The sequence below is a fragment of the Phocoena sinus genome, chromosome 1 (genome assembly GCF_008692025.1).
Source record: "Phocoena sinus isolate mPhoSin1 chromosome 1, mPhoSin1.pri, whole genome shotgun sequence".
Taxonomy (NCBI): Eukaryota; Metazoa; Chordata; class Mammalia; order Artiodactyla; family Phocoenidae; genus Phocoena; species Phocoena sinus.
The window spans coordinates 83,319,982-83,337,815 of record NC_045763.1 but is presented as its reverse complement, the minus strand read 5'-3'; the positions used below and the strand labels follow the sequence as shown (position 1 = coordinate 83,337,815).

Sequence of the window (17,834 nt, the reverse complement as noted above, 5' to 3'; positions counted from 1 at the left end):
GATGAACACAGATGCAAAAATCCTCAACAAAATACTAGCAAACAGAATCCAATAACACATTAAAAGGATCATACACTATGATCAAGTGGGGTTTATCCCAAGAATTCAAGGATTCTTCAATACACACAAATCAATCAATGTGATATACCATATTAGCAAACTGAAGGAGAAAAACCATATGATCATCTCAACAGATGCAGAGAAAGCTTTCGACAAAATTCAACACCCATTTATGATAAAAACCCTCCAGAAAGCATAAAGGGAACTTTCCTCAACATAATAAAGGCCATATATGACAAAGCCACAGCCAACATCATCCTCAATGGTGAAAAACTGAAACTATTTCCACCAAGATCAGGAACAAGGCAAGGTTGCCCACTCTCACCACTATTATTCAACATAGTTTTGGAAGTTTTAGCCACAGCAATCAGAGAAGAAAAAGAAATAAAAGGATCTAAATCAGAAAAGAAGAAGTAAAGCTGTCACTATCTACAGATAACATGACACTATACACAGAGAATTCTAAACATGCTACCAGAAAACTACTAAGGTTAATCAATGAATTTGGTGAAGTAGTGGGATACAAAATGAATGCACAGCTGTCTCTTGCATTCCTATACATTAATGATGAAAAATCTGAAAGTGAAATTAAGAAAACTCCCGTTTACCACTGCAACAAAAAGAATAAAATATCAAGGAATAAACCTACCTAAGGATACAAAAGACCTGTATGAAGAAAATCATAAGATGCTGATGAAAGAAATAAAAGATGATACAAATAGATGGAGAGATATACCATGTTCTTCGACTAGAAGAATCAACATTGTGCAAATGACTATACTACCCAAGGCAATCTACAGATTCAACGCAATCCCTATCAAACTACCACTGGCATTTTTCACAGAAATAAAAACAAAAAATTTCACAATTTGTATGGAAACACAAAAGACCCCAAATACCCAAAGCAATCTAGAGAAATAAAAACGGAGCTGGAGGAATCAGACTCCCTGACTTCAGACTATACTACAAAGCTACAGTAATGAAGACAGTATGGTACTGGCACAAAAACAGACATACAGATCAATGGAACAGGATAGGAAGCCCAGAGATAAACCCACACACATATAGTCACCTTATCTTTGATAAAGGAGGCAAGAATATACAGTGGAGAAAAGACAGCCTCTTCAGTAAGTGGTGCTGGGAAAACTGGACAGCTACATATAAAAGAATGAAATTAGAACACTCCCTAACACCATACACACAAAGAAACTCAAAATGGATTAAAGACCTAAATGTAAGGTCAGACAATATCAGACTCTTAGAAGAAAACATAGGGAGAACACTCTATATGACATAAATCACAGCAAGATCCTTTTTGACCCACCTCCTAGAGAAATGGAAATAAAAATAAAAATAAACAAATGGGACCTAATGAAACTTAAAATCTCTTGCACAGCAAAGGAAATCATAAACAAGACAAAAAGACAACCTTCAGAATGGGAGAAAATATTTGCAAATGAAGCAACTAACAAAGGATTAATCTCCAAAATTTACAAGCAGCTCATGCAGCTCAATAACAAAAAAAACAAACCACCCAATCCAAAAATGGGCACAAGATCTAAATACACATTTCTCCAGAGAAGATACACAGATTGCCAACAAACGCATGAAAGAATGCTCAACATCATTAATCATTAGAGAAATGCAAATCAAAACTACAATGAGGAAAAAAAAAAAAACTACAATGAGATATCATCTCACACTGGTCAGAATGGCCATCATCAAAAAATCTACCAACAATCAATGCTGGAGAGGGTGTGGAAAAAAGGGAACCCTCTTGCACTGTTGGTGGGAATGTAAATTGATACAGCCACTATGGAGAACAGTATGGAGGTTTCTTAAAAAACTACAAATAGAACTACCATACGACCCAGCAGTCCCACTACTGGGTATATACCGTGAGAAAACCATAATTCACAAAGAGTCACGTACCACAATATTCACTGCAGCTCTATATAAAATAACCAGGACACGGAAGCAACCTAAGGGTCCATCAACAGATGAATGCATAAAGAAGATGTGGCACATATATACAATGGAATACTACTCAGCCATAAAAAGAAACGAAACTGAGTTATTTGTAGTGAGGTGGATGGACTTAGAGTCTGTCACACAGAGTGAAGTAAGTCAGAAAGAGAAAAACAAATACTGTATGCTAACACATATATATGGAATCTAAAATAAACAAAAACAAAAATGGTCATGAAGAACCTAGGGGCAAGACAGGAATAAAGACACAGACCTACTAGAGAATGGATTTGAGGATATGGAAAGGGGAAAGAGTAAGCTGGGACAAAGTGAGAGAGTGGCATGGACATATATACACTACCAAACGTAAAACAGATAGCTAGTGGGAAGCAGCTGCATAGTACAGGGAGATCAGCTCAGTGGTCTGTGACCACTTAGAGGGGTGGGATAGAGAGGGTGGGAAGGAGGGAGACGCAAGAGGGAAGACACATGGGGACATATGTATATGTATAACTGATTCACTTTGTTATAAAGCAGAAACTAACACACCATTGTAAAGCAATTATACTCCAATAAAGATGTTGAAAAAGAAAAAAGAGGACATCCCTGTTAGCGCAGCGGTTAAGAATCCGCCTGCCAATGCAAGAGACGTGGGTTTGAGCCCTGGTCTGGGAAGATCCCACATACCACGGAGCAGCTAAGGCTGTGCACCACAACTACTGAGCCTGAACTCTAGAGCCCATGAGCCACAATTACTGTGCCGGTGTTGCCATAATTGCCGAAGCCCGCATGCCTAGAGCCCATGCTCCGCAACAAGAGAAGCCACTACAATGAGAAACCTGCTCACCACAAAGAAGAGTATCCCCCGCTCGCCACAACTAGAGAAACCCCGTATGCAGCAACAAAGACCCAATGCAGCCAAAAATAATTAATTAATTTTAAAAAGTAAAAAATAAATTAAAAAAAAACATATTGTACAACACAGGGAATACAACCAATATTTTATAATAACTATAAATGGAATATAATCGTTAAAAGTTGTGAATCATTTTATTGCACACCTATGACCTATGTAATATTGTACCTCAACTGTACTTCCATTAAAAAATAAAAACAAATTAAATTTAAAAATAAAATAAAATGGAAAGTCATGCATGGGGACACTGATTCAAGATGGCAGAGTAGAAGGATGTGCGCTCACTCCCTCCTGCGAGAGCACCAGAATGACAACTGCTGAACAATCATCGAAAAGAAGACACTGGAACACACCAAAAAAGATTCCCCACGTCCAAAGACAGAGGACAACCCGCAATGAGACGGTAGGAGGGGTGCAATTACAGGAAAATCAAATCCCATAACGGCAGGGTGGGTGACTCACAAACTGGAGAACACTTATACCACAGAAGTCCACCCACTGGAGTGAAGGTTCTGAGCCCCACGTCAGGCTTCCCAACCTGGGGGTCCAGGAACAGGAGAAGGAATTCCTAGAGAAGCAGACTTTGAAGGCTAGAGGGATTTGACTGCAGAACTTTGACAGGACTGGGGGAAACAAGCCTCCAATCTTGGAGGGCACACACAAAGTAGTGTGCGCATCGTGACCCAGGGGAAGCAGCAGTGACCCCATAGGAGACTGAACCATACCTACCTGCTAGTGTTGGAGGGTCTTCTGCAGAGGCGGGGGGGGGGGGGGGGGTGGCTGTGGCTTACCATGGGGAAAAGGACACTGGCAGCAGAAGTTCTGGGAAGTACTCCTTGGCATGAGCCTGCCCAGAGTCACCATTAGCCACACCAAAGAGCCGGGTAGGCTCCAGTGTTGGGTCACCTCAGTCCAAACAACCAACAGGGAGGGACCCAGGCCCCACCTATCAGTAGACAAGTGGATTAAAGTTTTACTGAGCTCTGCCCATCAGAGCAACACTCAGCTCTACCCACCACCAGTCCCTCCCATTAGGAAGCTTGCACAAGCCTCTTAGATAGCCTCATCCACCAGATGGCAGACACCAGAAGCAAGAAGAACTACAATTTTGCAGGCTGTGAAGGAAAACCATATTCACAGAAGTACAGGCAAAATGAAAGGCAGAGGACTTTGTACCAGATGAAGTAACAAGATAAAACCCAGAAAAACAACTAAATGAAGTGGAGACAGGCAACCTTCCAGAAAAAGAATTCAGAATGACAGTGAAGATGATCCAGGACCTCAAAAAAACAATGGAGGCAAAGATCGAGAAGATGCAAGAAATGTTTAACAAAGACCTAGAAGAATTAAGGAACAAACAGAGATGAACAATACAATAACTGAAATGAAAAATACACTAGAAGGAATCAACAGCAGAATAACTGAGGCAGTAAAACGGATAAGTGACCTGGAAGACAGAATGGAGGAACTCACTGCCACGGAACAGAATAAAGAAAGAAGAATGAAAAGAAATGAAGACAGCCTAAGAGACCTCTGGGACAACATTAAATGCACCAACATTAGCATTATAGGGGTCCCAGTAGGAGAAGAGAGGGAGAAAGGACCCAAAAAAATATTTGAAGAGATTATAGTCTACAACTTCCCTAACATGGGAAAGGAAACAGCCATCCAAGTCCAGGAAGCACAGAGAGTCCCAGGCAGGATAAATGCAAGGAGAAACAGGCCAAGACACATAGTAATCAAATTGACAAAAATTAAAGACAAAAAAAAATTACTGAAAGCAGCAAGGGAAAAATGACAAATAATATACAAGGGAACTCCCATAAGGTTAACAGCTGATTTCTCTGCAGACACTCTACAAGCCAGAAGAAAGTGGCATGACATATTTAAAGTGATGAAAGGGAAGAACCTACAACCAAGATTACGCTACCTAGCAAGGATCTCATTCAGATTTGATGGAGAAATCAAAACCTTTACAGACAAGCAAAAGCTAAGAGAATTCAGCACCAGCAAACCAGCTCTACAACAAATGCTAAAGGAACTTCTCTAAGTGGGAAACACAAGAACAGCACCTACAAAAACAAACCCAAAACAATTAAGAAAATGGTTATATGATCATACATATCAATAATTACCTTAAATGTGAATGGATTAAATGTTCCAACCAAAAGACACAGGCTCACTGAATGGATACAAAAACAAGACCCATATATATATCGTCTACAAGCAACCCGTTTAAGACCTAGGGACACATACAGACTGAAAGTGAGGGGATGGAAAAAGATATTCCATGCAAATGGAAATCAAAGGAAAGCTGGAATAGTAATACTCTTATCAGATAACATAGCCTTTAAAATAAACAATATTACAGAGACAAAGAAGGACACTACATAATGATCAAGGGCTCAATCCAAGAAAAAGATATAACAATTATAAATATATATGCACCCAACATAGAAGCACCTCAATACACAAGCTAACAGCTATAAAAGAGCAAATCCACAGTAACACAATAATAGTAGGGGACTTAAGCACTTCACCTACACCAATGGACAGATCATCCAGAGAGAAAATTAATAAGGAAACACAGCTCTAAATGACACAACAGACCAGATAGATTTAACTGACGTTTATAGGACATTCCATCCAAAAAGAGCTTTTACACTTTCTTCTCAAGTGCGCATGGAGCGTTCTCCAGGATAGATCACATCTTGGGTCACAAATGAAGCCTCAGTAAATTTAAGAAAATTGAAATCATATCATGCATCTTTTCTGACCATAACGCTATGAGATAGAAATGAATTACAGGGGAAAAAACGTAAAAAACACAAACACATGGAGACTAAACACTACATTACTAAATAACCAAGAGATCACTGAAGAAATCAAAGAGGAAATCAAAAACTACCTAGAGACAAATGACAATTAAAACACGACAATCCAAAACCTATGGGATTCAGCAAAAGCAGTTCTAAGAGGGAAGTTTATAGCTATACCAGCCTACCTCAAGAAACAAGGAAAATCTCAAATAATCTAACCTTACACCTAAAGGAACTAGAGAAAGAAGAATGAACAAAACCCAAAGTTAGCAGAAGGAAAGAAATCATAAATATCTGAGCAGAAATAAATGAAATAGAAACAAAGAATACAATAGCAAAGATCAATAAAACTAAAAGCTGGTTCTTTGAGAAGATAAACAAAATTGATAAACCATTAGCCAGACTCATCAAGAAAAAGAAGAAGAGGAGTCAAATCAATAAAAAATGAAAAAGGAGAAGTTATAACAGACAGTGCAGAAATACAAAGCATCCTAAGAGACTACTACAAGCAACTCTATGCCAATAAAATGGACAACCTGGAAGAAATGGGCACATTCTTAGAAAGATATAACCTTACAAGACTGAACCAGAAAGAATTAGAAAATATGAAGACCAATCACAAGCACTGAAATTGAAACTGTGATGAAAAATCTTCCAACAAACAAAAGTCCAGGACCAGTTGGCTTCACAGGTGAATTCTATCAAATATTTAGAGAAGAGCTAACACCCATCCTTCTTAAACTCTTCCAAAAAATTGCAGAGGAAGGAACACTCCCAAACCCATTCTATGAGGCCACCATCACCCTGATACCAAAACCAGACAAAGATACTACAAAAAAAGAAAAATTACAGACCAATATCACTGATGAATATAGATGCAAAAATCCTCAACAAAATACTAGCAAACAGAATCCAACAACACATTAAAAGGATCACATACCATAATCAAGTGGGATTTATCCTAGGGATGCAAGGATTCTTCAATATACTCAAATCAATCAATGTGATACACCATATTAACAAACTGAAGAATAAAAACCATATGATCATCTCCATAGATGCAGCAAAGTTTTCGACAAAATTCAACACTCATTTATGATAAAAACTCTCCCGAAAGTGGGCATACAGGGAACCTACCTCAACATAATAAAGGCCATATATGACAAACCCACAGCAAACATCATTCTCAATGGTGAAAAACTGAAAGCATTTCCTCTAAGATCAGGAACAAGGATGTCCACTCTCACCACTCTTATTCAACATAGTTTTGGAAGTCCTAGCCATGGCAATCAGAGAAGAAAAAGAAATAAAAGGAATACAAATTGGAAAAGAAGAAGTAAAACTGTCACTGTTTGCAGATGACATGATACTATACATAGAGAATCCTAAAGATGCCACTAGAAAACTACTAGAGCTAATCAACGAATTTGATAAAGTTTCAGGAAACAAAATTAATGCACAGAAATCTCTTGCATTCCTATAGACTAATGATGAAAAATCCGAAAGAGAAATTAAGGAAACACTCCCATTTACCACTGCAACAAAAAGAATAAAATACCTAGGAATAAACCAACCTAGGGAGACGACCTGTATGCAGGTAACTATAAAACACTGATGAAAGAAATTAAAGATGATACCAACAGATGAAGAGATATACCATGTTCTTGGATTGGAAGAATCAATACTGTGAAAATGACTATACTACCTAAAGCAATCTACAGATTCAATGCAATCCCTATCAAATTACCAATGGCATTTTTTACAGAACTAGAACAAAAAATCTTAAAATTTGTATGGATATACAAAAGACCCCGAATAGCCAAAGCAGTCTTGAGGGGAAAAAACTGAGCTGGAGGAATCAGACTCCCTGTCTTCAGACTATACTAAAAAGCTACAGTAATCAAGACAATATGGTACTGGCACAGAAACAGAAACACAGATCAGTGGAACAAGATAGAAAGCCCAGAGGTAAAAACACGCACCTATGGTCAACTAATCTATGACAAAGGAGGCAAGGATATACAATGGAGGAAAGACAGTCTCTTCAATAAGTGGTGCTGGGAAAACCAGACAGCTACATGTAAAACAATGAAATGAGAACACTCCTTAACACCATACACAAAAATCAACTCAAAATGGATTAGAGACCTAAATATAAGACCAGACACTATAAAATTCTTAGAGGAAAACACTGGAAGAACACTCTTTGATATAAATCACAGCAAGATTCTTTTTGACCCACTTCCTAGAGAAATTGAAATAAAAACAAAAATAAACATATGGGACCTAATGAAACTTCAAAGCTTTTGCACAGCAAAAGAAACCATAAACAAGACGAAAAGACAACACTCAGAATGGGAGAATATATTTGCAAACGAATCAAGGGACAAAGGATTAATCTCCAAAATATATAAACAGCTCATGTAGCTCAATATTAAAAAAACAAATAACCCAATCCAAAAATGGTTAGAAGACCTAAATAGACATTTCTCCAAAGAAGACATACAGATGGCCAAGAAGCACATGAAAAAGCTGCTCAACATCACTAATTATTTGAGAAATACAAATCAAAAGTACAATGAGGTATCACCTCACACCAGTTAGAATGTTCTTCATCAGAAAATCTACAAACAACAAATGCTGGAGAGGGTGTGGAGAAAAGGGAACTCTCTTGCACTGTTGGTGGGAATGTAAATTGATACAGCCACTATGAAGAACAGTATGGAGATTCCTTTAAAAACTAAAAATAGAATTACCATATGATCCAGCAATCCCACTACTGGGCATATACCCAGAGAAAACCATAATTCAGAAAGACACATGCACCCCAATGTTTACTGCAGCACTATTCACAATAGCCAGGTCATGGAAGCAACCTAATGAATGGATAAAGAAGATGTGGTACATATATACAATGGAATATTACTCAGCCATAAAAAGGAACGAAATGGGGTCATTGGTTGAGGCATGGATGGATCTAGAGACTGTCATACAGAGTGAAGTAAGTCAGAAAGAGAAAAATAAATATCGTATATTAATGCATATATGTGGAACCTAGAAAAATGGTACAGATGAACCGGTTTGCAGGGCAGAAGTTGAGACACAGATGTGGAGAACAAACGTATTAACACCTAGGGGGGAAAGCCGTGGGGGGGTGGGGGTGGGGGTGTGATGAATTGGGCGATTGGGATTGACATGTATACATTGATGTGTATAAAACTGATGACTAATAAGAATCTGCTGTATAAAAAAAAGTGATCAAATGTATTCTATTGGAAAGAAGCAAAAATACACCATATTTACTGTCTAAATTATATAATAATTTAATGATAAAAACAAAAGGGGGGGGCGGAGTTCCCTGGTGGTCTAGTGGCTAGGATTCAGTGCTTTCACTGCTGTGGCCCAGGTTCAATCCCTGGTCAGGGAATTGAGATCCCACAAGCTGCATGGCATGGCCAAAGGAAAAAAAAAAAAAGTATGTTCAGAAAACAAACAAAAAGCAGCTCTTAGAAATTAAAAATATAATAGCAAAAACGAAAATCTCAACGTAAGAATTTCCAGTTTCCAGTAGTGTCGGGCTAGATTATTTGGATCAACTATCACTATTCCACTGGATAAGAACTTTTAAATATGGATAAATTATATTCCAAAAATTTTAAAGCACCAAAAAACAAGCCAAGACAATAAGGAATTACAAAGTCACAAGTGAAGTAAAAATGAGAATCCAGAAAGGGAAAAAAGCATATACCACCTATTTTTGCCCTGAGGATATTTTGGATTTTTTGTTTTGATAACATTGCAAGAGCTATGGGGACAAAAACAAAATCCAACAACCACAGGAGGGAATTTCAAGCCCTGAACTTGTTTTAAGATGGTCCCAGACTAGGAGTGACCCCAGGCACATGGCAGAAGAAAATACAAATCCTACATATACGATGAAACACTACAAACTAACCACAGAAGGATGATTCTCAAAGAGATCACATTAAATGGAAGAAGTCAGATGAAGTACATACCATATTATCATTTTTGTGAGGTTAAAAAAACCTACAAAACTAATCAATGGCAATGCAACTCAGAATAGTGATTGATTGCCTTTGGGGGATATTTACCGGGGATGGCATAAGTGAGACTTCCATATCTTGCTCTTGGTTGGGAGTGACATGAATGAGTGCATTTATTTTATTTTTTCAAATCTTAACATACATATAAAAACTGTACACTTTAATGTATGAATGCTATAATTTAATGAAGCTTTTATTTTAAATGAAGATGAAATAAGAAAATTTTCAAATTAAATAAGTTACCAAATACTTATTTAATTTAATTTAATTTATTTAATTAAATTTAATTTAATTTTAATATTTTTTTAATTTTAAAAATAAAAAATATTTTTTAATTTTAATTATTTTTAAAATATATATAAATATATATATATAAATATAAAAATATTTTTTTAATTTTAAAAATAAAAAAATATTTAATTTAATTCAAATTAAATAAGTTAACAAATACTAATTATATTCAGCTTTCGCAAATAGTAAAGGATGTTAATTTAGTTCATGGTCTAAGTCTAGAAGATGATTCAAAAGTAATGCTTGCGGGCCTCCCTCGTGGCGCAGTGGTTGAGAGTCCGCCTGCCGATGCAGGGGACACGGGTTTGTGCCCCGGTCCGGGAGGATCCCACATGCCACGGAGTGGCTGGGCCCGTGAGCCATGGCCGCTGAGCCTGCGCGTCCGGAGCTTGTGCTCCGCAGTGGGAGAGGGAGGCCTGCGTACAGCAAAAAAAAAAAAAAAAAAAAAAAGTAATGCTTGCTATTTACCATAGCATTTTCAATGATTTTGATTTTTATAATTTATAATGGAAAAAAATCTCAACTAGCCACCATTAACATTTTTTTATTTTTTATTTATCTTTTTTTAGTTATTTCTGAGATATACATTTTAAAGTAATAACTAAAATTATGACTTATAACATTATACCAGAACAGATAAGATTTTTAGAAATTTCATGTAATGTCTGAAACATTTATATTAACATATTTCCATTAAAATAACCCAATGAAAGTTTAGTATTAGTTGTGTTTTTGTTTGTTTTTTTATACTGCAGGTTCTTATTAGTCATCAATTTTATACACATCAGTGTATACATGTCAATCCCAATCGCCCAATTCATCACACCACCATCCCCACCCCACGGCTGTTTTCCCCCCTTGGTGTCCATACTTTTGTTCTCTACATCTGTGTCTCAACTTCTGCCCTGCAAACCGGTTCATCTGTTAACATTTTTCAAAAATCTCTCAGAATCACCGTAACTTTTGTGCTCTCTGAAAAAATCAATCTTTTATGTTTTCCCAATTCATTAAGTCTCAGACCATTTACATTTATATCATTTATACATGACAACCCTAATGTCAAAGCATATAACAACACTGTTTTCATTTTTAGAATCCAACGAGCCACAAAATACGCTATAAATAAGATAATCATTTGTACTCAAATAATTTAAGGAGACGAGAACTCAAGACCTAAATAAATTGAGAAAAATTTCATATGAAAAGACAGAAGTAATTAAATTTCAGATTATAAAAAGGATCCCTAAGATTAAACAAAGGTATGAGACATACATGTTGGGGAAAAAAACATTAAAATAACCTTAGTTTTCAAAACATAGTTTGATGATAGAGTTCCAACAATTCATTGATTCCCTCATTCAACAAATATTTCACTGCTTATTATATGCCTATTCCTTTTCTACAAATTAGGAATACAACAGGGATACAAAAGGAATAAGACAGATGACTTTATGCTCTAGAAACAACAAAATAATGGTATGCCAAAAATAGGAAAATCTGATTCTATACATTTATGTTTTTTCAACATGTAACAAATATATACTAATATTTCACAAGGTATTGTTAAAAGTCTGATGATTAGTTCTCGATCAAGAACTTAAGAAAGGGCTTCCCTGGTGGCACAGTGGTTGAGAGTCTGCCTGCCAATGCAGGGGACACGGGTTCGTGCCCCGGTCCGGGAAGATCCCACATACTGCGGAGCAGCTGGGCCCGTAAGCCATGACCGCTGAGCCTGCGCTCCGCAACGGGAGAGGCCACACAGTGAGAGGCCCACATACCGCAAAAAAAAAAAAAAAAAAAGAACTTAAGAAAAAATTGCTAATATATGGAAAAAGTTTTTGCTTCCTATAAAACAAAACCTTTACATAATATTTTCCTACTAGTTTTTAATACGCACATGACTATGTTCCCCAAAAAAGAATTTTTTGTTTTTTGCTATTGAGATGAAAATGCTTAAAGTTGAAGATTATTAAATAAGATACCACCGGTAGGTACACATAGAAGATGTTCCATAATTACAAACCATTATTATTCTCTTGTCCTATTTCCTGCCTGCAAACAGGAGCTGATAAGGAAAAGTAGGCAGAACAGGCTTTTAAGTTTCTAGCCAAACCTGTATTTTATAGATTGGGGGAAGAAGAGAGTGCATTTTTTAAGATAAAAGGCAGGGAAGAGGAGTAGAAATGAGTGGTTTAAAGAATTAGCGATGAAGAGGAGATACTGGTTACAGGCAGCTCTCCAGCTTCCACCTTATTATTGTCAGGGTAGAATGGTGGCATAAATGGGTGTCTTGATTGCCTGTCACCCTCCTTAACTAGTAACAACAATATCTGTAATACAGTGTTGAACACAACAATTTCTACCCAAAAAAAAGGGATTTAAGATATAAATATTTATACCATTACTATTTTCCAAAGATTTGAATATATAAGAAATAAATATAAGGTGGTAGTCCCATAAGAAAGATAATATCCAGAATGTGTACTCTGGAAGGAAGGGGTGGGAAGGAACTGGTCAACAAAGGATATTCTGAACAGTGATATCAATGTAAGGGAATATTCTAGAGTTAGGTAAGTAATATCACCTCAAAATGACTCTAAGATTTTTCACAGCAGGTCTGACATTATAAGCCTTAATAAATCTTACCATACATCACACAGTGCTTCCCCATAATAGACACTCAATAATTATTTCATTTTTTAAACCAAATTCCTACACTAGTTTCATGGCCTTTGAAAATAACAATACAGCTCACATGATAAGGAGTTCTCTTTGTCAAACTCCTCTAGATAAGCACCTTCTAAAAAAATCTTAAGTAAAACTAAGATTTGGTCTAACCATTATAGACTACAATGGGACCAAATTCCTTTGTTCTAGAAAAATCTACATGTGGCCTAAGATTTCATCAGCTATTTGGGGTTTTTTCCCCCCTTCAGTTTTATTGAGATATAACTGGCATGCAGCACTGTATAAGTTTAAGGTACAGCACAATGATTTGACTTAACATGCATCATAAAATGACTACCACAGTAAGTTCGGTGAATATCCATCATCTCATACAGATACAAAATTAAAGAACTAACAAAACTTTTTTTCCTTTGGGATGAGAATTCTTGGGATCCACTCTCTTAACAACTTTCATATATAACATACAACAGTGTTAACTATATTTACCACCGTGTACATTACATTCCCAGTACTTACTTATAACTGGAAGTTTATTATACCTTTGGGCTGCCTTCATCTATTTCCCCCTCCTCCCTACCCTCCTCCGACGACAAATCTAATCTCTCCATGAGCTTGTTTTTGAAGTATAACTGACCTACAACACTGTTAGTTCCTGTTACACAACATAGTGATTCGATATTTCTAAACATTTCAAAATGATCACCACGGCAAGTTGAGTTACCATTCATCGGCTATTGTGGCAGTCACATCATCAGCCTATCAGGTAAACTCACAACAACTACCTTTAGAGGTCAGTTCTTCCCCAATCTGTAAAAGTTGTTAACCAAAATAAAACTTAACTTCATCATTTTGGCTTCAGATTGTTAAGACCTTCTTGAATTGTTAACTAGACCACTAATTTATCATCACCTACGAAGGCCTTCAGAACCATAAAAACTTCCTCAAGGATGCAATTATTAATCAGTAATCAATACTCTGGGTAATGCAATGAACTACTAATTCAATTGGGCGAAACATGTATGATCAGCAACAGGCACTGTATTAGAGAAAACAAAAAGATTAACCCAGTCCCTACACTCAAGGACTCAAAAAGTCTAGTACATTTACAATATGTGTTAAAATAGAAGTGCTACATAGAGAAAAAAGATAAAGCAGCATTAAATTAAAGGGTTAAGACTAGGAGTGTAAAATAAAGAATCCACTGAATCTATCACGCAATGCACACTTTTCAGTTTCTTCCCAAAAGATATCATGAGCTTTGTCAAATGCACCTAGCTAAAAAGTATGATGAAAATAACAATGGCTTTTAAATTATACACTCTGAAAACTAAGGACCAAAAATCATAGACCAGGAAACTAAGGCATAAAAAAGGTTTATATGTTCCCTATAAATTAAGTCAGACATTTGAACCTACTTCCTAATTTCCAGACTAGTCCCCTCATTTCCCAGCGGGGGTAAGGGAGGGGAATTTTTTAATAAATCATGATTTGAATGTGATGTGCTCAGCCATTTTCTTTCCTATCTATACACTCGCAGCCCATACATACACTGATTTTTTTTTCCATTGAACTTTAACTGGCTCCTCAAAAAACTAAAAGCCTATCTCCTAATAAATAAAACTTACTGACTAAACATAGGACTTCTCCAATCTCTAATTTCCTTATTTGTAAAAAGAGCTAATAATTACAAAATCTATGCTTTGCAAAATCATTAATTCATATTTAGACTTCTTAATCCAACCATTCTTCCTATGGTAATAAAGAAATCAACACAATAAACAATGCATCCTGAAGAAATGAAGACGCTGTCATCTCTTTGCATTATATTACCCAGAACTGAGTCTCTAGCATATATTCACTACTTTGCTTAAATGCTCATTCGGAGCACAAGAAATCCCTTAAAGCACAGTTCAAGTTTATTACCAGTTGATTCATATCCCCTCACGACTACACAAACAAAAGTCTGACACAACCAATTTAGCCTATCACTATCAGTTCTGTCCCCCAGAGTCACTATTAGAGTGGTTTTAATTTTTTTACTTTATTCTCAAGTTTAACATAAGACAGATAGCAATAAATGCCAATGAGTATTATAAGAAATAAACTTAAGTTTGAGTGCATAACTGCATTTTATCATAATTTTTTTTGTAACATCTTCTCAATAAAGTTTAACTCTGGGACAGTAAGGTGATCCTACACATGAAAATAATGTAAGAACTGGTTTCTAAATTCAAATTTTCAAGATAATTTTCCCAACCTCAAATTCCTCAATGGCAAGAGCACAGTTCAGGTGTCTGTTACAATCTACTGGAAACACAATACCCTTTTTCAAAACTGAGATTAGTAAAAAACAGGAAATCTAGTCAAATTTTTCTAAGGTCTCTTCTGGTCCCAACAATAGTCCTCTACACCAACTTCTACTTATGTAAGGTGTAAGCATCCAACTGATATTAGCTGATTCCACATTATTTAATTCCTAATAAATGTTTCCCTCAAATCCTCAAACCACTAAAAAAAATTTAAAACATGGAGATATATTAAGTTTTACGAGAAAAATTAATTTTAAAATTTTTCATAATTTTCAAAAGGATACGAAACAATTTTTAGTTAGAACAGAAATTCCCATCTCTTCTATGGTTTACCTTTTTAAATTGCTGAAAAACTACTCAAATGCTGAACGTAAATAACCAAACTACAGGAGATGGGTAATTGCTTCTGATTGTATTATATTCTTAAATTAAAAATTTTTTAAAGCTTTAAAAATCACATTTTAGTCTTCACTAAAATATTTTGTTCCTCCTTAAAACTGCTTTTCTACAGTGTGATACAAAGCAATTTTTTCCAATCTAAATTAAGAGTTACACCTAAATAATAATCCTCCACTGTTTTATTACTTGTACTTTTTAAAAGTATTCTGCTTATATTTTTGCTCCCTCTGAAACATGGATCATACAAGTATATAAAAATATTTTCTAATTATAAAAATGGAAAATGAAATATATCCATCTCCTTTAATTAGGAAATACTATAATCAATTAGAGAATGTACTAAATCAAAGGGAAGAGATCAATAATGCCTGAGAATCTAACCAAAGTAAAAGATTAAAGCTCACATAATTTACTATACAATCCCCCCCAATACAAGAACAATTAATGCTATCTAAGAACGTAACGGAGAGGCTCCTAGATATTTTCTCTTGGGTGGTGTGTTTACAGACTGGGCAAACACTTGTCCAGAACGCTGCAGATTCCTGGGCTTGCTAAGGAAGTGTTCAACTAGACGAACTCTAAAGTCTCTTTCAATTCTAAGATTCCCAATCTGTGAATAAAATGTGAAAAATAACATAAAACACTGTGCCCAATGAAGGCTGATCAATTAACCGATATGCCTTCACTGCCACCCTAACTGTATGCCTGGAGACGAAAAAGTTCTTTCTCCTCTTTTCTCTGCAGTGATTTCACGAGATCCTGGTTAACAAAAGGCACGGAAAACATGCACAGGTGGGATAAAAAGAGGAGTGGCTGAAATGAGGCGGCTCTCGGGACAGCGCCCCCAGCTCCCCGTCCCTCGGCAGCACCTGAGAAATCACTGCCCTCCACACCTCCACCCTTCTGTGGAGGCGTCGCGAGAGAATTCTCCGACCTATTACAGTCCACCCGCACCTGGCCAGAGACCGGTCATTGTCTGGAGCCTTCAGCGTCCAAGACAAGCAAGGAGGAAAGAGAAAGAAAAGCGGGAGAAGGAGTGAGAATAATGGACAACGGAAAGGGAAGTAAAGCAATCGGGAAGCCGTACGCTCCTTTTGGCAAAACTGGCTTCCCCATCGATCACTCAATTTAATTCAGATCCCAAATGCCAACCCCCCGGCCCAAGGCAGCAGCCAGGGGTGGCCCAGCCGGAGTCCCCGAAGCTACCCCGGTCAGAGAACGGAGACAAGGAGAGGGAAATGGGCGTGTGGGCTGGGCCTGGCTGGCCGGAGGCCGGGCTCGGAACAAAGCCTCCCGGCTCCCCCTACCTGGGGCGAGGGCGGCGGGCGGTGCCTCGCGGCTCCCCGCGTCGCCCCAGCCCGGCGACGCCCTCGCCCCGGGGACCCTTGCCAGGGCGAGGGGCCGCGGCGAGCCCCCTCCCCGCCCGCTAACAGCGCCCCTTCGGGACAATGGGCCCCCTCCCCCGCCCACGGGAGGGGAGATACAAAGGCAGAGAAGCGCGGCCCGGCACGGAGCCAGGCGTCCGGAAAGTGAAGGCGGAGGAGGGAGAGGGGACAGGAGAGGATGGCGGCGGACACGGCAGCCCGCGGGCCGCTCCCCCAGCCGTCCAAGCCTCTGCCCTCAGCCCCACCGCCGCGGCAACGACGGGAGCGCGGACCAGCAGCCTCTCAAGTCCCGGCCGAGAGGGAAGAAGGGTCTGCACACAAAGAGGAGCGGGACCCCCACCCCCCGCCAACACCAGCGCCGGGGATGGCCCGACGCGCTCTGGCCGCCAACGGCCAGCGGCGCCTGCCCAGCCCGAGCCCCTCCGGGGCCGGGGTTCGCGCTGGGCGCCCCTCTCCCGGACTCACCCAAAGCTCCGTGCCCCAGCTCATGGCGGAACTCGAGGCGACTCGAGCCGTCTGGCTGCCCCGCTGTCCGTCCGTCTGTCGGCTCTGCAGTCAGTCTGTCCGACCTCCCACTGGCGGGCTCGCGGCTCAGCTGCTCAGCCTCTGAAGGTGCCGCCACCGCCGGTTTCCCCAGTGTGGGAGAAAGACGCGACTAGAGAAGCCGCCGACGCCGCGTCCCCGCCTCCCAAAGCCTGCGGGGAGGGGGCCCGGGCTGCGGGGAGGCGGGACGCGGAGAGGGGAGGGGGCTGGGCGCGATGCACCCTGGGATTGGGGCGGACCCGCTCTCGCCTGGCGGAGGTTGGCAGTGTCCGCTCGCCGAAGGGTTTCGGCTCTTCCCTTGCGTCCAGTCTCTTGCTTCTCATACCTCCTGGCTCGGACTATCCCACCGCCGCCGTCATTCGAATATCTGCCTCCAAGAAGGAAACGGAGAG

At 38.8% G+C, this 17,834-nt stretch overlaps 1 protein-coding gene across 3 annotated transcripts in view; it reads right to left on the bottom strand.

The window, feature by feature from the left end:
- FNBP1L (formin binding protein 1 like) overlaps window positions 1–17,596 on the bottom strand; it is a 122,982-nt gene extending 105,386 nt beyond the window's left edge. For 2 of the 3 annotated variants that reach the window (XM_032653078.1, XM_032653085.1), the window contains exon 1: window positions 17,365–17,596. In XM_032653078.1, the coding sequence (XP_032508969.1) occupies window positions 17,365–17,388 (24 nt within the window). In that variant the 5' untranslated portion in view covers window positions 17,389–17,596. The remainder of the gene's footprint in view (window positions 1–17,364) is intronic. The other variant, XM_032653068.1, reaches the window with a different exon arrangement.
- Window positions 17,597–17,834: the final 238 nt, after the last annotated feature.